General features: G+C 32.2%; 4 protein-coding genes across 6 annotated transcripts; 2 read left to right on the forward strand and 2 right to left on the reverse strand.

Moving 5' to 3' along the window:
- Positions 1-4,521: 4,521 nt before the first annotated feature.
- Positions 4,522-7,434, forward strand: LOC107015169 (BTB/POZ and TAZ domain-containing protein 1). Its single transcript, XM_015215351.2, has 5 exons — positions 4,522-4,944; positions 5,100-5,233; positions 5,703-6,006; positions 6,098-6,414; positions 6,964-7,434. Exons 1-5 carry the CDS (start codon positions 4,846-4,848, stop codon positions 7,145-7,147), a joined length of 1,038 nt encoding a protein of 345 aa, XP_015070837.1. The 5' UTR covers positions 4,522-4,845; the 3' UTR covers positions 7,148-7,434.
- A 3,969-nt stretch (positions 7,435-11,403) lies between these two features.
- Positions 11,404-14,047, forward strand: LOC107015144 (peptide methionine sulfoxide reductase). Of its 2 annotated transcripts, XM_015215323.2 has the most exons (3): positions 11,404-11,842; positions 11,949-12,215; positions 13,788-14,047. In XM_015215323.2, exons 1-2 carry the CDS (start codon positions 11,507-11,509, stop codon positions 12,201-12,203), a joined length of 591 nt encoding a protein of 196 aa, XP_015070809.1. In that variant the 5' UTR covers positions 11,404-11,506; the 3' UTR covers positions 12,204-12,215; positions 13,788-14,047. The 2 variants fall into 2 exon arrangements, with proteins under 2 accessions (XP_015070809.1, XP_015070808.1); XM_015215322.2 differs by lacking the exon at positions 13,788-14,047 and having other exon boundaries at positions 11,949-12,364.
- On the reverse strand, positions 12,566-14,375 carry LOC107015143 (vignain-like). Its single transcript, XM_015215321.2, has 4 exons — positions 13,764-14,375; positions 13,294-13,529; positions 13,066-13,206; positions 12,566-12,986 (listed from the first exon to the last, which is right to left on the reverse strand). The coding sequence occupies exons 1-4, from the start codon at positions 14,203-14,205 to the stop codon at positions 12,723-12,725; spliced, it is 1,083 nt and encodes a 360-aa protein (XP_015070807.1). The 5' UTR covers positions 14,206-14,375; the 3' UTR covers positions 12,566-12,722.
- Positions 14,376-18,364: 3,989 nt separating this feature from the next.
- LOC107015028 (autophagy-related protein 16) lies at positions 18,365-23,891 on the reverse strand. 2 transcript variants are annotated; one of them, XM_027915321.1, is made up of 6 exons: positions 23,714-23,891; positions 23,485-23,611; positions 21,464-21,645; positions 20,927-21,122; positions 18,737-19,648; positions 18,365-18,657 (listed from the first exon to the last, which is right to left on the reverse strand). In XM_027915321.1, coding segments are annotated over exons 1-6 (1,476 nt in total). In that variant the 5' UTR covers positions 23,716-23,891; the 3' UTR covers positions 18,365-18,600. The 2 variants fall into 2 exon arrangements, with proteins under 2 accessions (XP_027771122.1, XP_015070668.1); XM_015215182.2 differs by having other exon boundaries at positions 18,365-19,648; positions 23,714-23,889.
- Between the last annotated feature and the right edge of the window lie 147 nt (positions 23,892-24,038).

Here is a 24,038-nt window from a genome sequence, read left to right on the forward strand (position 1 = left end):
AAAATAATAATAATAATATATATATATATATATATATAATAATAAAATATTAATAATAATATATAATAATAATAATAATAATAAAGAATAATAAAGAATAATAAAATAATAATAAAATAATAAATATTAATAATACTGATAATTATAACAATAATAATAAAATAAAATAATAATAATAATAATAATTATTATAAATAATAATAATAATAATAAAAGAATTAAGGATATAAAGGTAATATACACAGTCAACATAAAATAACTTTTAAGTTGAAAAAAAAGCATCCTCACCTAGCTTTTAGCTTTTGGTTTAAAATAAGTCAATTTTTGACTTAAAATAAGTTACTTTGATATTTGCAAACACTCTAATAAGTCAAAAACTGACTTTTAAGTCAGTTTGACCAGTGTTTAAGCCAATCCAAACATGCTCTATGTCAATTAAGTTTTTTCATTGTTGCATGGATGTGAATTGTGATAATTAATATCTCTGTTCCTAAGTACTTGTCTAATTTTTTTTACTTGTCTATTTTTACAAATCAAGATCTTACAATTTTTTTAACCTATTATATATTCAATTAATTATTTTGAAAAATATAGAACTTTTTAAAAAATCTTAAATTTTAATTCATCAACTTCATAATTAATAAGTTTAAAATGATAAACATATTATATCAATCATTCTTTTTTAAATATGTCAATTCAGAAATTAACAAGTAAGAGAAAATATTTTTTTAGTTTTGTATTATCTTAAAAAAGTTCTTTATCACCTATTCACCTTTTGACTTGTTCTCTTTCGATTTATATTACTTGACCATATGTCCAGAAAATGGAAGTCACTTACTTCATTTCAATGAAAGAAACAGTATATACCCGCAATATAATGCTGAAACAAAGAACCTTCCCTTAAAAGTTAAAACAAGTTATTTTTCCTTTGAATATATATTTGAAAGGGCCTTTTCATTTGTTTAGTATGAGTGTTCCACTTGCATGCTTTGCCTGGTAAAGTGCTTTAGCTAAATTTGCACATTTATAATGATGAGGCACTTTTATAATTACGTACTATCAAGGCAAGTTTCTCGTAAAATGAAACCCTATTAATGTGCAATGTGACTTTCATATCATTGACCCTTTTCTAATAAAAATATATCATTGAATTTTAATCAAATTAATATAAAATTTTGCTTCTGAAGTATCCTTTTTCTTTCTTTTTACTTGTTTAATTTTAATTTTTTAATCGTCACTTTTTACAAATCAATAAAAAATTATATTTGTTCAATCTATTACACTCTCAATTAATTAAGTAGAGAGTTAATATTATTAAAAAAGATAGAACCTTTTTAATTTTTAATTTATAAATTGATTTTGAAACTCTATTAATTAATAGAAGTAAAATAAAAATTACCATAACAAATTATTATTATTTTTCTAAATAAATGTGTCAAGTCAAAATTAAAAAAATAAATAAAACAGAGGGAGTATATACTTTCTTCGACAATTCTCTATTTACCTTTTGTTATACTTCGAATCCGTTTGTTTTTCTACCATTAACAACTCCTCTAAATTATCATTAACAGAATTTGGCGACGCAAAGCATCTCATGCTTGTGGCTTTAAAGAAATAGTTTACCTTAATTTATACGATTTTTTATTTTTTTTAGTAATTTTAAAATAAAGTAATTCTATATTTAATAACACTTAAATTTAAAATATTTATTTTATTCTTAATAAAATAATTTATAATCATACAGATATCATAATTTTCAAAAATCTTAAATTAAAATAACTTATATAAATTGAGATTAAAAAAATAACACAATATAGGATTATTCTGGTTAATCGTCAATAAATATTTATAACGTGATGGGTATTACTAATGATTAATATCGTAATATCCTTGCGGAAGACCAGAAATTCTAATTTAGGTGGGTCCTATATTTAAAACGTGTGGATTTCCATTTTCAACCTTTGACAAATTTCATAATATTCTTAAAAAAATTATCACGTCTCTAATTATCAAAATCTTTACGAAAGATATAACAAATTAATTAATCCGACTTCATATGATTTTTTTAAAATATCATTGATAGCATGATAATAATATGTCAAGTATAATCGTATGAGAAATTATCACGAACTAAAATTTGTAATATTATTACAGTTTTTTTTTTGTTCATTTATCTTTGTTCGTGTTGTGATTTTTTGTCACTTGAATTTCCTCTTATTGATCGAGATGGTTCTCTAGAAGTTAATTAAGGGTGAGAATTAATTTATGAAATGTAGTAACATTGCACATAGAGAAAATGTTGAATTTGTTGGACCAGCATATAATGGCAACTTGACTATGACTTTTATTTTGTCAAAATTTTGGAACCACGTGAATCATAATGTAATGGTGCATTTTTAATTTGTAGTATGAGAATTTTCCAAATTATGGGATGCACATATCAATTATCTAGTGCCACATGCCACGAATGCATTTTAGTGCTGTTTTATAATTTATGTCACGTATTTATTTATTTTAAAATTATTTTTATATTTTTGTACATTGTCAGTGTATCAAATTTGTTACGCCATTAGAGTCCTAATTATATTTGAGTAATATTATTTTCTTTTCTAGCATAAATTAAATTTGTGTTCTTTCAAATCATTAATAAAAAAAAATTAAGTTTTCATTTTTTTAAAAAACAAGATCATCACTATCAGTGAAGTAATCATCAAATGCGTTAGTTATTGTGAATAGTTCTTCAATGCTTCACCATAGTTGGTCTTGAGGAGTTTCTTTTGCTTTAAGAAATCACAAATACATTTTTTTTAAAATTTTGCTATGTAAGAAAAACGAAAAGTGTCACAATAAGATCTAAGAAGACACATTTAATCCAAATTATATAACTTGTGGAATATTATTAGTTTTTGTTTTTTCATTTTCTGGTATTTATATTGGAGCTTTACAAAATTTGAATTCGTGCTAGAATTCCTATATTGGGGGATAAAATATTTCCTACCAAAGACGATTCGGTATCAAAAAACTCAAATCCAAAACTTCTGATTAAGATTTAAGAATGACACATTACTTTATTTTAACACACTCTGGTAGTTGCATGAAATTATTCAACCAAATTCCTCTCTATGTTTGTCTTAATTTGTTAGCAACTTAATATTCTTCACTTTTAGCCTATCATTGTCATATCTGCTCTTTTTGCCTCTATATTCACTAACAACTTTTTTTAGTGACTTTTATAATACTCATATTGTTCATTGTTTCAACAATATCAAGAGTTATCCAAATTAGTAGTGCAACGTAATTTTTTATGGTTTTAATGTACTGTTCCCCATCAATGCTAACGTCTCTAGATTTTGAAATTTTTGTCATATGCATATATTAACAAAAAATTCACCAAAATACATTGCTTTGTTGTCCTTCAACAGGCAAACCACATGAAATTAAATTTTGGAAAGCGAAGTGCGTTCTATACTCTATCCATCCTAATTTACGTAATATTGTTTGATTATCCGCGAAGTTTATTTTTTTAAAAAAATAAGACTTTTGAGCGTTAAACAATAAACAATTGTCATATTAACTTCCCGCCGGATTATATTATAAATTTTTAAATAAAAACTTTGAAAAGTTTCGTATTTTAGTACTCTCTTCATTCGGTATTGTTTGTTATGGTTTCTACTTTTTGAGTCAAATTATAAAACTAATATTTAAAGATGCATTTTTTCATCGTATTAATATGCAAAAAATTGTAATTTATATTACTTTTCATATAATTTTAGAATATCTATTCTTTCGTTTAAAGTATCGAATTAATGTGATCTAATTTACCTTTGAAAATCAGTCAAATTAATTTTCGATAAACGCAACATGACAAACATTTCCGGACGAAGGAAATACCTATTTCACTCTTTTAGTGGTTTTGGTGAGTGAAAATTAAAAAAAACCAACCCTCTTATCTACTTTTACTTGTCACTTTTAATAAAAAAATTTTTTTTTTTAATGTTTTATCCTTATATATCTAAAAATATCATCAAAAACTAATACTAAAACATCAACTAATAGAAATAATATAATAAAACTAACTATATCAATCATTTTCTTTCCTTTACCAAATTGAAATACGATAAGTTAAAATGAACGAAGAGACCAGATGTTAAAAAATAAATTTCTAACTACTTACTCCAATATGTATGATATGGCCACAATGCTACCATAGATTGAGGCGGCATTAAATATTGTCATTTAACAACAAAAACAACAGCTACACTGGTTGTGACGTGGCAAAAGAAGGCCAACATGGCTTACTACTTTTTAATTTTAATAATTGATAAAAGTGTCCAGATGGAATAGTAAATAGAGGATTAGGATGACACGTCATTCACTGAGTAAATAGAAAGTGGCCATTTATTTAAATTTTTTGGCTTTTGAAACTTTCTAAAGGCCGTTTTTATTACCAATTCTCGACCTTGCCTGTCATTGACGAGGCGGTTTATCCATATCTTTTCTAAAACCTCCATAAAACTTCAAAGGATAAAAATGGAATTTTCATTCAAAACTCAATGCCCACGCTCTTTTAAAGCATTTAACTTTCACGTTTAACTCTTTTTTTTTGTTTTTGTCATGGAGGTTGGTATTCACGTATTGAGAAACGCGTGTGATGTTTTTATGAATTGGAATTGTCCACGCTGTCCACGCATTTTGCTTTTCTGTTGATGAGTCAGTTGGCTATATATACGGAGACATGCGAACCTTGAATCTACACTGTAAAATCTGAATTGTTAAACCCTGTGGAGAAAAGATAGAAAAGTTCATTGAATAAATTAGTATTACTCTTATAAAATTTTTATAGTTATGTCGCCGAATAACTTTGACGCCGGTGAAATGCCCGAATTCGACATTCAAATCATCACATCCGGTGGCCACCGTATTCCGGCACATTCTACTGTTCTGGTACGGAAACTTCAATTTTACTTTTTCAAACGGGAGAATTCTGAATTTTCAGTTCGAAAATGTGATTAGAAACTAAAATTTTGATCCTATTATTGGAAATTCTATTTGAATTGTTAAATTACTGATCAGTTTTTGTTTGCGATAAATTATTGTAGGCTTCGGCTTCATTAGTTCTGGAGAGCATTCTAGTTCGGCCGCAGAAGAAGCGGAGCTCGGAGAAAACAATCCGGATTCTCGGTGTTCCATGCGATGCTGTTTCCGTGTTTGTTCAGTTTCTCTCTTCTTTCCAGTGAGTTTTCTGATTCTGTTTCATATTTTCATGTTATTCTCATGAGTAGATGTCTCGTTCAACTTTTGAATCCTGATTGATTTGAATTAGTTTAGATCTGAATTTTTGCTGGAGCTGAAAGTGACCATTAGCAGTAGATTTGTTCCTACCAAATCCATTTCACTCGTGTTTTTTGTGTTTGCGCGTTATTTGATGAGTCTCATTCAATCTGAGTGGCTTGAATTATGGTAGATCTAAATTTACTGTAGTTGAAAGTGATCATTAGCCATTGATAACTTTTAATTTGATTAAAAGTTTGGTAGTTGGCCCCTAAACCAATCCCTGCCTCTCATTCTTAATATCTTGTCAAAGACTTAAGCGTTGGCGGTTCTAAGTTTTCCACTATTATTGGAGGAGAGAATATCTTTTTTTTTTTTTCCTTTAGAGAAATATTGGTTCCTGTAATGACCAAATTATCCTTTGTGATCAGGTGTACCGAAGAGCAGATGAAGAAACATGGAATTCATCTTCTAGCACTTTCTCATGTGTACTTGGTACCACAGCTAAAGCAGAGATGCACAAAGGGGTTAGCTGATCAATTGACTATTGAAAATGCTGTGGATATGCTTCAATTGGCTAGGCTCTGTGATGCACCTGATCTATATCTGAAGTGCTTGAAATTGATATCAACTAATTTCAAGAAAACTGAGAAGACTGAGGGTTGGAAGTTCATCCTAGATCATGATCCTAAACTCGAACTCGAAATTCTTCAGTTCATGGATGAGGCTGATTCGGTACGTTGATAGGATTGAAAGAAGTAGTTGTATGATCCTTAATCATTCAGTGAATGTTTACTCAATTAAATTTGGAATTTTGTTATTATAGAGGAAGAAGAGGACAAGAAGACATAGAAGGGAGCAGAACTTGTATTTACAGCTAAGCGAAGCTATGGATTGTATAGAGCACATATGCACTGAAGGATGCACCAGTGTAGGGCCATGTGGTGAGGAGCCCTGCACAAAGAAGCTTCCATGTAGCAAATTCAGAACATGTCAAGGCGTCCAGCTACTTATTCGACACTTTGCTACATGTAAACGAAGGGTGAATGGAGGTTGTCTGCGATGCAAAAGGATGTGGCAGCTACTTAGATTACATTCGTCTATCTGTGATCAACCTGATGAATGTCGAGTTCCACTGTGCAGGTATAAACCATATTGAGTGGCTAATTTGATTTTCATTTTTTGCATAAGCTATCAATTTGCTTAGAAGAAAAAGTAGTCTGTTCCAACTACCTATCCTTGTGTCGTTTTGAAATGAATTTACAGGACTAAGATGTTAACTAAGTGATTTGTCTTTATACAAAAATTAAAGAACAAGCTGGCATGTCCTTGTCTGTTTCCTCTTTAATTTTGATCAATTTACTATTTCCAATTGGCTAATAGCAGCCATTGGTAACGACCTTTATGGAACATTTGTAAAGAGGCTCTAGTAAGTCCCGACACAGGCGGTATTTAACTCTTACAAACAGGGCCAGCCAATTCCTTTTGAGTTTCTTCATAGTTGATTTCAAGCCTACAAAAGAATTGTCTGTATGTGTAAATATATTCTGCAAAATGTTTGAGTAACCATATAGTACGTTGTAATATGGATAAGTTCGAACTATGTCACATAAATATCAGCTTTAAATAATGTAGTTTTCCCTGTTCATCAGTAGGACCGAGTCTCTAATTATGTCCAATTTTACATTACAGACAATTCAAAGAGAAAGTGCAACGAAAGGGAGATGATGGGCTATGGAAATCACTTGTTGAGAAGGTGGTGTCGGCCAGAGCTTTGTCCTCTTTGTCTCTGCCCAAAAGAAAGAGAGAAGAGGAACCAAAAATGAACTTACAACATCATCAAGTGAGAAGCTTCTTGACAACTCAGTGTCACTAAAAGTTTAGTACTATTACTATATAGTTTGAGAAGGAATTGAAGATAGAATTTTAGTATGTGTGCCAGTCTTGAGTTTTGGAGAAATCCTCATAAATTTGGGGTATTTCAGCAGTAGATCATTGTTAGGAATGAATTTTGTACATGTAGTGGATGGTTGTCAATAATTATGTTCCTCCAATTTGCTCAATGATCTAGTAAACTTGTGAGGTAATTTATTGTTATTGGCTTCAATATGTTGAAGTTTTGTTTCTTTTGTCATGCGAAAATTGAACTTATAATTCTTTGAAGCGTCTTGGATTCTATTTCTAACGCTGTTGAAATTACTAAAATGTTATTTTGATTATTTAAAGTGAGATTGTATGGTCTAGCTTTCGATTTGCACGAGAGGTTATATCTATTACTGGTCCCAGACCTTATAGTTTGATACTAGTAAAAATAAAAGAATGACACTTTTCTCGTTCAATTATTTTGTGGTTGGCATTAACAAACTCAATACTAAATTCCAAACTGAAATTGCTCTAAGAAAATATTTGGTTGAAAAGGTCATACGTATATCTCTCTCTCAATATATACTCCAAGTTGCTATTTGGTTTTGCAACCTTGTAGTTATTTATATCTCATTCTTATCCACAAATATCTCCATCTGATTAATTATACACACAGTTGTTCTAGTCTCGTTGAGATAACAATCTTCTTTATTAGAGAGCTAGTCAAGTCCTAGTATCAAATACCAAGTTGGAATTGTTTTTTTTTTAAAAAATATATATAATATGATACTAAACTACTCTCACACTATTTTGGAAAAGTTTTATCAAGAGATATTTAATTTGCCAATCCTTATTGCAATTGAGAGGTGGATGCCATGTTAAAGCAAGGAGACAATTCACAGAAAGGCCTAAAAGAAAAGAAGTATTTTGTTTCTTTTCCTCAAAACAAGGAATCTTGTATAATTATGACCCTCCCCACATTAGATTGATGTGTGATTTTTTGTCTAAGTGCTCATTAATATTGCTATTGTTCCCAAAGACTATGCCAAGTTGGAACACAAAGGGACTCAACATCATTATTCTTGAGGTTTTGTGGAGACAAAAATGATTCTTCTTTTGAATAATATTGTCCACTTGCAGGCTTGATAAAATTCACAAAAATAATCACTTTTAGACTCTTACAATAGAAAAAAAAAACATAGTAACTATAATAAAGTTCTAAGTTTCATAAGTAAAATTTTATGTGACAATTGTTATTTAAGAAAAACAAGAGGATTAAAAAGTGATCAGTACACACTGTTTCTATTAATTAGCATATTAAAGGGTCACTTAATAATTTTGTGATGCTTTATGTATAGGTCATTTTCGTACGTTTGGTGTGGTTGAAAGGTCTCTTTTGTTCCTCAACCATCCTAAAACTATCATTACTTGGTTATTATTATTATTATAATTAAAAGGTGAAAAAGTAGTTGATATTATTACTATAAATTAGAGTCAATTAAGGACTTCTCATTTTTTCTTCCTTGAAAGTTGAAACCTTTTACTTCTAAATATATTTTTTATTTGTCATGTTGCGTTTTCTGAAAGTCAATTTGATTAATTTTCAAAGTTAAATTGGATCACATTAATTCGATATTTTAGACAAAAAATTAAATATTCTAAAACTATATGAAAAGTACTATAAATTGCAATTTTTTGCATATTAATATGATGAAATTACATCTTAAAATGTTAGTCAAAGTTTTTATAGTTTGACTCTAATAATAGAAATTATGACAAACAATTCCGGACGTAGAAAGCACAATATAGGCCGAAAAAAGAATGAGCTTCTAGATTGCTATATATATATATGTTAGAATTCTCCTTTTCCCCTTAATTATTACTTTGAGTATACAAAATATTTAGAGTTGGTTGATCATTGGGACAAAGGACAACAATCTTGAGATAAAATATAAGATTATTTTATTCAATATTTAGCTATGAATGTTTTACGTGTCTCGAAATATATTTTGTGTTTAAATTGTTAGACTAGCTATCCCAGGTAGGAAGGGGCTAACTAATCCCATAGAGAGAACCATTTTTACGCTGAGCTCGAGAGTTGGAACTTATAAAGCCCAACGAGAAAGCAAATGAACTTAACTCGTAAAGGTAAACTTTAAAAATTGACTCTATTTTGAGCTAATTAGAGTATAGTTATAGTTTGCTCAATTACAACTTGTAGCTACATGTTAGGGAGAAGAGAGAGGCGAGTGAGACTAGGAGAGGGATGAGAGAGGCGAGTGAGATACGAAAGAGAGGAGAGATGGGAGAGAGGTTGACTACATGTTGTTATCCGTTGTATCACAACGATTTATACAACTGATTTGTATTTTGGAAGAGAGAGTCAAGTGAGATTGAGAGAGGGAGGAAAGAAGATCAATACGTATTATATTAGTTGTATCACAAATATAGTTGATACATAATACAAATACAATTATAATTATCTAAATACAATTGATTTGTATCATGTATTGATTTTAATTGTATCAATTGCATTAACGAACAATTTGTGTCGACAAATTAAACACAATTAGCAGAATGAAATTTGTCATACTATAGTTGATATAAAATACATACACAGCTGATACATAATACAAAATATAATTGACATGAAATACAAATACATTTGATCGATACATAATACATTATCTAGGGGTGTCAAAAATAAACCTAAACATAGGTAAACCGTCCAATCCGTTCAGAATTTTAAGGGTTGAGATCAAGATAATTTGGATTGGGTTCAATCTCAATCCGTTCAAGATTAACTCATTTGAAGAGAATTCTCAATTGAGCCCAATTCAATCTCCAATTTCAACCCGTTTTAAAACTTTTTATTAAGATATGTTTCTATATTGAAGGTATGAATTATTATCTATTTAACATCTTTTAGGATTTATTTATCCATTTGTTACTTTTTTAACAAAAAATTCTTCAGCAAAAATTCAAATTGTGATTATAAAAGTTAAATATCAATATGTTAAAAATTATTGAGATTAATCGGGTAAAATTGACGGGTCAAGACCCAATCCTTTTTTAGCCCATTTAAGCCCAAAGTAAACTTGGTCGGGTCAAGACCCAACCTGATTTCTATTCAACCCATTTTAATATTTCTAATTTCAACCCAACCCGCCCATTTGACACCCCTACAATTATCATATTTGTGTGAAATATTATTTGGGCTGGAGAGAGAGGCCCTGGGGGGTGGGGGGAGGGGAGAGAGAGAGAGAAAGAGGGTCGTGGAAGAGAGGAGAGAGAAATTTGATATAAAATCCCACGCATAATTACAAATTGTAATGTTCTAAACTATAACGATTTATCATAAATATATATCATGGATTTGTCTTTTTGTTAATTTTCCCACTTGTAATTATTACTTCATTATTTGAAACTTGAAAGTGAAGTCATATAGATAGAGTATAAATATTAATCAAGATTGTGGTGGAACGATAAATATTCATTCATCCTTAATTAGAAGTTTCTAAGTGTAAAGTTACTTTTGTTAGGAAGCTCTTTATCCCAATGTGAGACTTTTGCGACATATATTCAATTTTAATCGGATCACAATGTGAGTATTAGATTGACAAAAAAAAATAGTTTTTTTTTACAAAATGTTAGTTGAGACTTATAACTTACTGCCTATTTGTAATCTGACTCCTAATTCCTTAATAATTTAAAAATATGGTCTTGGTCAACACATATAAGATGTAGTCACTGTTAGGATCGAAAATAAGTAGGTCTAAAGCAGAAGCTAGCAAAGCAGACCTCGAAAGACCACGACTAAAATGATAAACGAGAAATATATTAAAAGACTCAATGATTTAACGTAGTTCGATCAATCGACCTACGTTAACAAAGGAGATGAGCAATCCACTATAAATATGAGAATACAAAATACAGAGAGAAACAACCTCAACTAATTCACTCGAAATACATGAGAAGTTCACACAAGTGATAAAGTATACAGCTTATGACCTACAAAATCTCCCTCTAACCAAAACTCTATAAGCCGTTAATACTATATTGTAAACGCTGATTAAGTTAGAAGGAACAAGACTCTATTTATAGAGTCTTAAACCTTTTCCTTCTTATAAGAAACATGATTAATCAATTCAAAACTTTTTATTGAAAGAAAAACCTATAAGAAATTTGGGGCAAATAAAATCTAACACCAAGTTGTTTTTGTTTTTACTACCAACAAGAAATTCAAATGGCAAATGTATAATGCATCTTAGCTAATTATATGACCAGATTCAGATTAATATACATCTTAACCCATGCAATCCATTTCTATATAAAACACATACACGAACTTGATATTATTAGAGATTGAGCAATGGAGGGTAACAGCAGCAGTAGCAAGTCAACCACCAATCCAGCATTGGATCCGGATCTGGACAACCCGGATCAGTCGGGTCTGGAATTTGCCCAATTTGCTGCCGGCTGCTTTTGGGGAGTCGAATTGGCTTTCCAGAGGGTTGGAGGAGTAGTGAAGACGGAGGTTGGGTACTCTCAGGGGAATGTCCATGACCCGAATTACAAGATTATTTGCTCCGGAACAACCGAACATGCCGAGGCCATTCGGATCCAGTTTGACCCAAACGTCTGCCCGTATTCCAATCTCCTTTCTCTATTTTGGAGTCGCCATGACCCGACCACTCTAAATCGCCAGGTATCAAATTCCTTTAGTGTTTTTTTGGTTATTCTCTCCTTTTCATTTTATGTGATATATTAAAAAAAAAAAATTATATAAATGTCATGATGATGGTTGTTGCTAGGGTAATGATGTGGGAAAGCAATACCGCTCAGGAATATATTACTATAATGATGCTCAGGCTCAACTGGCAAGGGAGTCGTTAGAAGCTAAGCAGAAGGAATTTATGGATAAGAAAATTGTCACTGAAATTCTTCCTGCTAAGAGATTTTATAGAGCTGAAGAGTATCACCAGCAATATCTAGAGAAGGGTGGGGGCAGAGGTTGCAAGCAGTCGGCTGCAAAGGGCTGCAATGACCCAATAAGGTGCTACGGTTGACAGCAGATCTTTGTATGTCATAGCAACTACAAAAGAACTTTGTTAGACATTTGCTGTCTTGCTTCTTTAAATTTGAATAAACATGACAATGATTCTTATAACTACTTGCTCTCTTGGATGGAATAACTAGTTTTCGTAAAGTATTCTCCTCTTGCTCATTATTATCTCTCTTTATATGGTACCTGCAATTTGTTGCTTTAGTTACAGAATAATGGACGTGAATTCTATATCTTAATTTGTTTTTAAGTCTTAAATGAGGTGGTTTGTGCTTGAAAGCAATGTCAAGCATAGTAATACCAATGATTTTTCATCATTTGGTCATCTTGTAGATATGCCCAATTGTCTACAGGACAAACATTATATGTAGATGAACTTAATCAAATTAAATTCCAAAATGCTGTCTACAAATTGACACCATGAAGTTAAGTGTATCTTATGTAAATTGACATCTTTCCTAGTAGATGCCTAATACTTGCGTAAAGACTAAAATAAGCACAGATGAGGCTGTGTGCATTTAACTTAGAGTTCATCCTTAGGTGTGGCTGCAGGAGATCCTGTAGGGTTGCTTGAAGTCTTGATGGGGTAGGATGGTTGCATTGCTATACCACACAACCCCTCTTCCGCGTCAACCTTGCGCTGCATTCTAATGTATCCTTTTTCTCCCCATTCAGCTCCCCATGAGTTCTTCACAATCCAGTATTTGGTTCCATCGACGGTTGTGCCATACCCCACAATAGCCACACCATGGTCCAACTCAGTACCACATTCTCCGGTGAATACGCCCTGCCATATTTACAGTTTCACAAATGTTTATAGCTAGTAAACACTATTGAACTTGAGAGACAATGGTGTATCATTTTACCTCAGAGTAGAACTGGAACTGAGAACCTGAAGCGTCTATAGCTACAGAAATAGGCTGGTTGGCTACTGCTTTAAGCAGTGCATCCTCATCATTAGGAGGAACATCCTCGTGTCCGTCAATTGAAACCACTGGAGTATTCCTCTGTTAATTCGATAAAATTCATGCTCATGTATTAGAAACAAGACTGGTCTAATTCAGACATCCTACTGATGCAATAGAGTCTCTTACCTTTTGAATGTCACACTTGTCATCTTCAGCCTTATAAGGATACCTCTCCTCTGTTGTGATGCCGCCCCTCTTCTTGATGAAGTCAAATGCCACGTCCATCAATCCTCCATTGCATCCTTGGTTTTCTGTAGTGTCACAGTCAACAAGTTCTTGCTCCGACAAAGATACTAATTTCTTTGTTTTGATTTGGTTTATCCCCTCTACCGCGACCACAGTTGAAAATGCCCAGCAACTTCCTATAACACACAAAAAGATCTTCCATCAGTTAGCTATCATATTACAGAAAGTCATAAGTATTATATTTTTTACCCTTTTATATGTCATTGTACTAGATGATGTAAGGGATTTTGTGTGGTGGGAGGTAGCAGATACTAAGTGGAATAGTCGAGATGCATACAAACTGACTGAACATACACTAAAATTATACAAGAAAATGATCAATGACTTGTTACTAATTACTAATTTCTTACCACACTGGCCTTGATCTTTGACAGGAGTGACAGCACCTTTCTTCCTCCAGTCAATAGAAGGAGGGACATTATCCTCATTGGCGTACATGAAAGTTCCATTTGCTCGTGAAGCTCCAAGCAAAGTACGATGATGCTTAATCTTGGAACCAGCATAATGCTGTCTGAATTCATGGTTAGTCATGTCTGCAAACTTATTCAGTTTCAATTTATAAGGCTTATCCTTCTTGTTGAAGTTGTGAACATAATGAACATTAGCCTTAAACACATTAAACCTCTTGTGTTTCTCGTCAAGGCTCCTCGATACAGTGTGATGGCTTCTCCATCTCTCATACAACTCCCAGAATTTTTCCTCAGTCTCTAATTCTTTCTCGTGGAAATCGAAACTCTCCCCGAGCCTAAGTACCAAAGCTAAGGTGAAAAGAACTAGAAACAACTTCTTCATTTTGAAAGATAAGAGAGACTCAAGATGTGATTATTTTAGATGACTATGAAGAGGGCCTTTTATAGATAAATGAAACAAGTGATTGATTGCTTATGGAAGAAATAACACTCAACAATAATAAAAGAAGTGAAAATATTGAAATAAAATTATGATGTTATGAAGCAATGGGTCTTCTATACATTTTGCTTACACAAGCAAATGCAATTTATAAGTGTGGGGTTTTTTGGTTTTTACAAATTGATCAGAAGAAAACTTTTTAACAGATAAAGAAGGAAATAAAGGTAACTTTTTTAGTAAGGCAATGAGCAGTTAGAAGAAATGGTTTTATGCAATATTATATGCAATAAAAGGTGAAAAAGAGTTTGCAAGTTGAACACGTTAATTTGTTGGTATTAAAAGAGAATGACGAACGTTAGTTATATTGTTAAGAAACTTTGTAATAACATGTCATGAGTTGTATGTAGAAAGTTTATGTATTGGGTTCTCATTAAATTTGGATTCGTGCGTTGCAACGTTTTTTTTTTTTCGGGATAACGCTTCCACATCTGTACCAAATGGTTTTGAGACTATGTTTAGACTCACTTTTCTCTATAAAATTTTTATACGTTAAAATTGTCTTTTAAATCTCTTATATTATTCATATTATATTGTATGATGAATGCTAAGTGGCTTGTATGGGGTCTTATACGCCATGTTACGCCTAGGGGCTACCTTGGGTCGTGATAAACTTGGTAATCAGAGCACAAGATTTAGGAGTTCAAACCCAAACATGTTAATTAAGGATATAGAAATCTGAATCATCCAGGGATAGCGCTTCCAACATGGTTTTTTCTTTCTTCATCTGAGGAGCTCGAACTGAAAACTTGTCATTAAGGATGAAGAAATCCAAACCATTCCATCACGACCTTTAATGTATGACCGTTTTCTGCGATAACTGAATTTGAGATATCTTTTTTTGGAAAAAAAACAAATGAATTCTTGTTGAAGGGTCAGCGTAGTTTGTTGCGGGAAGAAATGTTTTTAATTACCCCATTCAACTACTAATATTTTCCTCTTTGATTAATTTAACAACATTTAACTAAAACACTATGTTTAAAATGTTAATGTGGTTCTAATATAAATTAAAGGAAGAAAATATTACTTATTATTAAGACTTAAATTCGATTTAGTTAAATACTAAGTCAGGTCGTTTTTCTGTTTTTATTACCCAAAAAAAAAAACTATGTTTTTGTTTTGTTTTGTTAACTTGAGCTGAAAAAAGAAAAAGAAAAAAGTTACACAGATCTCTTATAGTAGGTAATAAAAGCCATTAATTACCAAGAAAAAGGTCCTGCTCAAGGGTTTTCACTGAAAATAAGAATATCAAATATTTTATATATATATATAATCGATTTGGTTTAATTTTCTCAGATATTTTCTGTTTAAAACTAAAATCAAATCAATATTTGTTGTTGGTCGCCTTTTAAATTTAAAAATTAAAACCAAATGAAATCAAGACCATATCAATTTTTTCTTTCAATTTCAAAAATTTTCTGGTAGATCTTTTATGTTTTGCGCTCTTATTTGTTAGTCTAGTTCTTTGCATTTACCATAATTTCAGATTAAAGTATATTTTAGGCATAATAGATAAACGCATTTTTTAACTTGTTTTAATTGACATTCAGCATATATAATAAATACTAAAACTTGTATTATGCTAGGATATGTGTGTTGATTTGTACACACTCAAAATTAGAGGATTTAAATGTCAGCTGAAGTTAAGTTAGGGATGACAATGGAGCGACGCGGGTTGAGCTTAACATGGAAAATTCCGCCCCGCATAACATTTTCTTTTTCATTTTCAACTTGCCCCATCCCCCCCCTCCCCCCCCCCACTTACGTTTTTTAATATATTTTTTCTAGTTAAGTTTGACACTAAAAGTAAATTCATTTTTTCATTAAGTTGTATTAATATAATAGGATAGTGACTTATTTTTTAGAGCTCAATTAGGAAACAAAGTAAGAAATTGAATTATCTTTTATTGAACCATTTTTATTTACTATCTTGAATATTTTAGTAGCTTTAAAGAAATAATCTTAATAAATAATGATCTATCACTCTTATAACATATAAAAAAATTAAAATAAAATTTAAACCCACATAAAATCACATACACCCGCAACCCCCCACCCTACACAACCTTAAATCCGCGCCGTCCCACATACCCTTAAACCTGCCCCAACCCCGCATCCGTCCCACCCCGTTGCCATGCCTAAGTCAAGTTAATTATGATATGAAGGAGACATGCATGTACTTGTATACACTCAAAATTGGAGAGTGTAGTCAAGTTAAATAGCCACGTTTACGTCAGCGACGGAGCTAGAATTTTATTTAAAGGGTGTCAAAATATTAAGAAATAAAATTGTATAGAAGCTAAGGAGTGTCAATATGTAATATATATACATAAAAAATAATTTTTATTTTAGCTACACAATGTAATTTTCTGACGAAGGGGTGTCTAACTATATGTGGCTCCGCCACTGGTTTACGTATGCATATATTTTATACGTCCTGTGTGGCTATTCACACCCTACATATATTATGTTATGTAGGACACATATATTTATCTATACACACTCAAAATTGAAAAACTTAAATGTAGATCAAGTTAAACGTGCACGTTTATGTATTATGCGGTTATTTTATAAGTGATTAACTAGAACATGCAAGTTATGTTTTCTGTTAATGTGTAGATAGAGGGTTTGAACCGTTTCTATTCCATTAACTTTTCACATTTGAAAATGGAAAAATAAGAGGAAAAGATCACAACACTGTTGCTTTTAAAAACGCGGCTTGTAATTGTTTTAGTTTTAGTTTGCTTAATAAACATAATGCCTTGGCTTCATTGACAATTTAAACAAAATTATGAAGTAACGTATGTAAACATGTTATACATGTCATCTATAGTATTTTATGCATGCTGTGAGTTGCTCGATTTAGGTGCGGGTTTAGAATTTGATGTTTTTGAGTTTTTTAATAATAATTTCAAATTAATACTCCCCCCTTCTCATTTTATGTGACATTTTTTAGATTTTGAGATTCAAACAAGTCTAGCTTTGACGGTAAATTTTTCATAAATTTTTAAACATTTTGAATTATCAATTGTTATGACTTATAGTTCTTTTTTACGCAGTATACAAAAACATTAGTTTCATTTCAAAAAGATTAAAGATTTCATGCGCAAGTTCCTGTCAAACTTAAACTGTTTGACTCTTGAAAAACGAAAAGTGTCACATAAATTGAAATAGAGGGAGTATATAATAATTAAGGTTAAGAGTAAAATGTTTAGTCAATTTCTTAATAAATATATGAAACAAACTTGTAATATTATAGATCTGCCTCTAAGTAAAGTATATCATGATTGTTATGTTGTCAGCTATGCAATAAATTTGATTTATATACAAAGTTACGGTAAGCATTTCTTAAACGATTAATAACTTATTATTGTAGGTTAATAACCATTTTTTCAAGTTATTTAACTGATACTTATCATAAAAAATCATCTGTAATTACCTTTTTTAGTTATAATTGATTTGATTATATAAGTATAGTTTATATCGTTAGAGTATAAAACTTAAACTCCAAAACAATTGCCTCTGTTCTAAGTTTTCAAATGTAATTAGTCTTCCATGGTCTTACCCCTATGCAATCGCAGCATGACAGCAAATCATAGACAAGTATTAGCGTAACTCTTAAGTGATTAAAACTCTTATCTTTCTTCCTAATCAGTTGGAAGATTCTCTGAAATTAATTATTTCCAATTTCCTCTGTCTCAAAATAAGTATCATTTTAACTAATTTCGTACTTATTAGAAAAAAATGTAAGATATATTTGCTAAATTATTCTGTAGCTATAATTATTAGAAAAAAAATGTAAGATACATTTACTCAATTATTCTGTACTTATAATTAGATATTTCTTGATAATTGAACTCTATTTAGTACTTTTTTAATGTTATAGGGTATAGTCTAAACAATAACCACTGTTGTCCTAAATTCCTAACGGGACACTTATTTTAGCATTATATTCTAATACCAAAACGACACTTATTTTGAGATGGAGAGAATGTTTGTTGATTCAAGACCCAAACTTGTGAGCACGACTATACATACATGAAAATTATCACAACGAAAGACCATTTTATTATTCCACAAATAATGAACAGTGCATGATGTATATCTAGAATGCAATCAATACCAACTAAAGATATCTAAATTTTTTTCAACTTTAAAACTTGATGTGGTATTTACAATGTCAGCCTCAAATGTGGCTTCACAATCAATATGATGACCAACTTTATGCTTTAAGCAAACTAAAATCAACAATGACACTCAGGATCCTCACTGAAATCTGAATTACTGAGCAATCGTTGAACTGATATCATGACCAAATACATATGGTTCCACTCTTATCTGAGGTGGCCAAAGGATTACCAAGACCACTCCATGAACAACAAAGTACAGAGGATGTGTGTTCTTTCAATGTGCTTACCATTTTACCGTTTGATACTGACCAAATATGAACAGATCCATCAACAGAACCTGCAGTAACATAACCGTCATCGGCACTAATACAGGATCGGCTCCAATTAGATGCAACTCGATTTGCATTTGATCTGAAAGTGCCACAAATTTCAAGGGTGCGTATATCGAATAGATTGTGCAAGTTGTCTCTCCCACTGGTTAATATCATGTTTCCATTCCGAGAGAGTGAAACTGATGTAACAGCCTGTGAATGTGCAGCAACTTCACTCAGAAGCTTGCCTGTTTGAACATCCCATAATCTAAGATTACCATCAACATGACCAGAACAGATAGTCAGGGCATCCATGCTAAACGCAAGACTGTTACAGTTACTGTGAAATATGATAGTGTTGTTACAGTAACCCTTCTGCAGATCCCAAACTTTTATTGTGCGATCATACGCAGCACTCACCACATGGCGACTTGAAAATTTGCTCACATCAACTGCACAAACCTTGTCTATGTGCCCAGTAAGAGTGTGCCGTATCCTTCCTGAATTTGCATCCCACACATACAAATTATTTGAACTACTTGCTGCTATGATGAATTTGTTATCATGTGTAACGGAAAGATCAAGAACAGAACCCAGACAACCATAAAGACTGTTGGTTAATGATCCGCTTGTGGTATCCCACATTTTAATTGCTCGATCCTGACCTCCGCTTATCAATTTACTTGAGTTATACTCAAAAACAATCGAGGCACAACCACCATCATGGGCGGGGATCCTTTGCTTGCATGTACTAGGGATGGAAGATTCTACGTAAAATTCTGCACCATCTTCACTTTGGCGGACCACGCCGTCCACTTGTTGACGAGCAAGTTTTTCTATACTGGCGGCCTTGACCTTATCAAGCATGTCTCCATAGAGAGCATTAGCCTAGCAACACAACAAATAACAAATAAGAAAATGCAAGAGAACCTATCATGGGTAAATCATTGTAAAACATATAAAAAATGCTAGAAAATATAGTTCCCCTAACCCTACTATTCTATTAGGAGAATGGCAGATATGATCATTGGCAGTTCCAATGGATTAGCCAAACTTGTCAAAGATTTGAATTTTGTTGTAGAATAACTTGCTAAGAGATGGAGCTCGCCTCTTATTGCGGATGGCAGAACAACATGATTAAAAGTTTTAGCTTGGAGGACTACTGCCAAAAGGTCACTAACTTATGTTAATTAAAAGGCAAAAGATACATGTTGACAAACCAATAACAGTTCATTTCCAGATCTCAGAAATTTTGCATTATACCGACATGAAATTAGTATTATGAGCCAATGATACTGGAGATACCCAAGTAATGAAATCCTACACCGATCACCACCAGCCACTCCAGCATGAGGAAAGTAAAATATTGAGCATCTGTAGTTTCAGTATGGGCGCTTTCTTTCCCAAATATTTAGAGAACCATAAGTTGTTAATATTTGAGTAATCATAATATATGATACTCCTTTACCTTAGGGTGGCTTTATATCATTCATCTGTCCACATCCCAAAGGCAGTAGATTACACTAAAATATAAGCTTCTAAAGTTAGCGTAGTTCTTTATCATTTTTTCCCCTTCTTCAGCAGTAGTTCTTTATCATTGAAGTCTTAAAAAAAATAGTGTGCCACATGGAGAGCATCCAAGAGTGTGGCCTAGTGGTCAATAAAGTGAGCGAAAACCACATGACAAGTTTCAAATCCCAGTAGTGATAAAAACACTATGATTATTTCTCCCATCTACTTAAGTCTTGATGGATAGAGTTATTCGGTACCTTTGATGGTTGGAGGTACCAGATACTAGTGGAGTAGTCGAGGTATGCAAAAGCTGGCACAAAAACCACCATCATAAAAGAAAGAATGTGCCACATGGATGGGTAGCAGGGACAGTAGTTGAAGGATATAAGAACAACTTAACAGGTTGAGGATTATATTAAGTGTAGAGAAATCTCCATGATGACAAACCTAAAAAAATTGCAGGCTTCTTGAATTTTGGGATACATTAGTAATTAAAGTACAATTTATTACTGCAACAGAATATGCATCTTAGCTCTCTAAAAGTATCGAGGCGCGATGAACACTCAATTTGTATGAACAATCAGAGGTTCAAAATATTAAAGAACCACAAATAGCAAAGCACACAAAGGATAAACAGTGAGAATTACTCAATACCTCGTTAAGGCGCTCAGCATCCTGCATCTTCTGCAGCATCCATCGGTCAACCAACGTTTTATTTTCTGCCTCAGCATTGTTTGCTCTCAGAGTCATTGCTTCAAGTTGTGCTTTAAGGTCCTGGTGCTCAGCCATAAGCAATTCCAAACCTTTAGTCTTTTCCGCAAGAAGTTCAGTTAAATGTGAACATTCATCCCTGCAGCACACTCATCAATGAAAGTAATTGAGCAGTTAAACTCCATCCTGGCAACCAAAGTAAAACAGTTGAGCTCATCTTAGGACATCCAAAATAAACTTAATTTATTAAATGGGGAAACTAAGATACTATTTAATAATCTTAACCATGAAAGTTCATTCAGAAGCTTGAAACCTTGGTAAGGATCATATTACTGAAGTTTTTGTCCAACTAATTTTAAGCAATCCCTAGTGTATTCCTTTATTTCTGTCCTTTTATTACTTTTCACGTGCTTCTTTTTTGTCGCAAAGGGAAGAGTGTAATTTAAGACATCAAATGTTTTAGAAGCATGAGAATAACACCTTGCTTGATTTAGCTCATTTTGAAGGTCAGTAATGAGAGTTTCCTTCTCCTGAAGTAAAGATTTTGATGCTCTGGATTCAGCTACTTCCACCACAAGCTGCTCTGACAGTCGTGCTTGAGCTTTGTAACATTGTTGAAGTTCTACTTCAAGATTTTCAGCTTTCTCTTTCCACTCTGAACCCTAAAACCATAGGAATAACATAAGCACGCGGACAGCTTTATCAGCAACGTACAGCCACAAGAGAAGTGACTGAGTGCAAAAAAATCCACATGGACAGATTGTAGTTAAAATTTCTATGTAGAAAGCAGCAGTTGGTCAGTTCAACTTGCATCTCATTCCTTAAGCACGATTTAAGGGCAATAAGTAAATTCCTACATCATGCATACCAAGTGATCTTGAAAGTTAAGAGAGTTGACAAGAATACTCCGTAAAACATTTTCCACTATCATGTCCTAACAAAAGGAACACAAAGAATTAGAAAACTTCCCTTATTTGATTAGCTTAAAGCTCCTCTATATAGAATCCTATTATATGTTGTTAACACTCTATTTAACAAGATTTTTCTCTTTTCTTGTTTCACTTGGTATCAAATTCCGTCTTCCAGATTAATCTCGTTAAAATGATTGAAAAGGTGAAACCATGGCCCTGAAGTCCTCCGCTCATGGAGTTGAGGTTCCAAAGTTAGCAGTTTATGCAGTCAAATTAATGGCTCACATTTAAGTTACCTTTTCTCAAAAAAAAAATTAATGGCTCACATTTCCCATTCAACATCATATTATCACAGTATGAATTGAACAATGATCTGTCACGCTGACAGCATGATAGTCTTTGTCGTCAAGCTGGTAGCATGCATCACCTCAAATCCAGTAAATTCTGATGTATGCACAAATTGTGTCATCGCCAAGTCAGTCTCATGCAGTGCAAAATCAGTTTGTCTCATAACTGGATTAGTTTCTTTGAGGGAAAATAGTTAAGAAAATCTTAAGAACATCACATAGAGATCTTTTTGTTATCTTACAATAAATAAGAATCAGAAGAACTAGGGAAGTTGTATTAATTATTAGCTCAAACTCATATACAAAGAGCTCTCATGTATGTCATTAATCACTCAACTCACAACAGTTTCTTTTTTTGAGGATATCAACTCAAGAGTTTCTCTATCTTCTTTTCTCTCTTTACATAAACATTAATGGTCACTATATGTTCAGTTTCCATTTTTTTAACTTCTTTTTTTTTTTAATTGCCAACAAGGAGCTGGTGCATACAACTGATTAGGGAACAAGGTCCATCCACATGTAACTTGGTCTTTAAACACTACCAAAAGCAAGTTGTTTTCCAGCGCCAGTGTAAGCAGAATACATAATAGTTTAAAGCTCAAACTTGGGAAGTTTCGGCATGTTCGTTCAATCAGTAAGATCGATACAAGATCACATAAAACAACAGATGAAAGATACATAAAAGTTGAAATTTTGGAAGTCTACCATGATCCCGCTCAGACATAAAACCAAGGAAATCAACTAATGTGCAAGCCTAACTATGAAGGACTGTGATAGAAAAAACTTAATGAAATTCTACCGACATGGTCAGAGGCGGATGTATGTGGCATATGGTCCTTTCAACGTATTGAATAAATTTATATATGAATTTCCATGAAAATTGCAACAAATAATAGATACAAAAACCTATAACTTCAAAGATATAATAAGGTTCAATCCTCAGAATCTTAAATTTTGAACACTTAAACTTAAATCACAGAACCACCTCTATACATGACATGCACTTGTAATTTTCATGTCAAACAAACAAAACACAGATGAAAACGCCAAATTGGATACAAAACGTTCATTAGTGTTGGGTAACGTCTTGCAGATCCTTTCCGCACAACTCAATAATTGTTTTTTTTTCAAATTAATCATTACTCAATAAAGTCATACACATAATAGAAAAAACTAAATCAACCAAATTACAAACTCGAAAAAGAACAAAAAAAAAAAGCAAGTTTGGATAATAGAAGGGCACCTGCAAAACGAAAGGCCTATTGAGTGCAGCCAAAGCAGGGGCATGAGCCCCTTCTTCCACTAAATGCCGCTTTCTTAGGGCCTTTAAAGCATGCTTGATGGCTTCTATAGCAACTTCTTCGTATGCCCTAACTCAAAAACAAAAAACAATCTTCAAAATTCAAATGAAATAGAACAAAATCAGCTTTGGGTATTGAAAAAAACTCAAGATTAATATGCTTAAAACTTACATATTTGATCAATATGCCGAATCACAAACACAATTTGCGAAATTCAGCTTCGTAAGGAGCTAATTATGAATTCAATTTTTCTGTAGCAGCTGACCTTGGTTTTTTGGTCGGGCCGGGTCGAGTGCCCCGTTTTATAACGATCTAACCAATTTGGTTCCCAGTGAGATCATATTTGACCTTTTCATTTTTGAGGTATTTAAAACTTTTTATTCTTTCTTCACTTGGTAGTTATCTTAAGAAAACAATAAATAATAAGATGATATTATTATATTACCCATTAAATATACTAAATTTGATACACTGAAAAATATTGAACAATATTTAA

This window comes from Solanum pennellii, chromosome 3 (genome assembly GCF_001406875.1).
Source record: "Solanum pennellii chromosome 3, SPENNV200".
Classification (NCBI taxonomy): Eukaryota; Viridiplantae; Streptophyta; class Magnoliopsida; order Solanales; family Solanaceae; genus Solanum; species Solanum pennellii.

Bases quoted from the DNA above. Each gene is read 5' to 3' on its own strand.
- LOC107015144 (XM_015215323.2), top strand. From the start codon at position 11,507: ATGGAGGGTAACAGCAGCAGTAGCAAGTCAACCACCAATCCAGCATTG. The intron at 11,843-11,948 runs GTATCAAATTCC...GGTTGTTGCTAG, and splicing joins CGACCACTCTAAATCGCCAG to GGTAATGATGTGGGAAAGCA.
- LOC107015143 (XM_015215321.2), bottom strand. From the start codon at position 14,205: ATGAAGAAGTTGTTTCTAGTTCTTTTCACCTTAGCTTTGGTACTTAGG. The intron at 13,530-13,763 runs GTAAGAAATTAG...TGTGTGTTATAG, and splicing joins CAAAGATCAAGGCCAGTGTG to GAAGTTGCTGGGCATTTTCA. The intron at 13,207-13,293 runs GTAAGAGACTCT...TCGAATTAACAG, and splicing joins ACAAGTGTGACATTCAAAAG to AGGAATACTCCAGTGGTTTC.
- LOC107015028 (XM_015215182.2), bottom strand. The intron at 21,646-23,484 runs GTGCCCTTCTAT...CTATGGTTTTAG, and splicing joins ATAGGCCTTTCGTTTTGCAG to GGTTCAGAGTGGAAAGAGAA. The intron at 19,649-20,926 runs GTATTGAGTAAT...TTGTGTTGCTAG, and splicing joins ATGCTGAGCGCCTTAACGAG to GCTAATGCTCTCTATGGAGA.
- LOC107015169 (XM_015215351.2), top strand. From the start codon at position 4,846: ATGTCGCCGAATAACTTTGACGCCGGTGAAATGCCCGAATTCGACATT. The intron at 6,007-6,097 runs GTACGTTGATAG...TTGTTATTATAG, and splicing joins TCATGGATGAGGCTGATTCG to AGGAAGAAGAGGACAAGAAG. The intron at 6,415-6,963 runs GTATAAACCATA...TTTACATTACAG, and splicing joins TGTCGAGTTCCACTGTGCAG to ACAATTCAAAGAGAAAGTGC.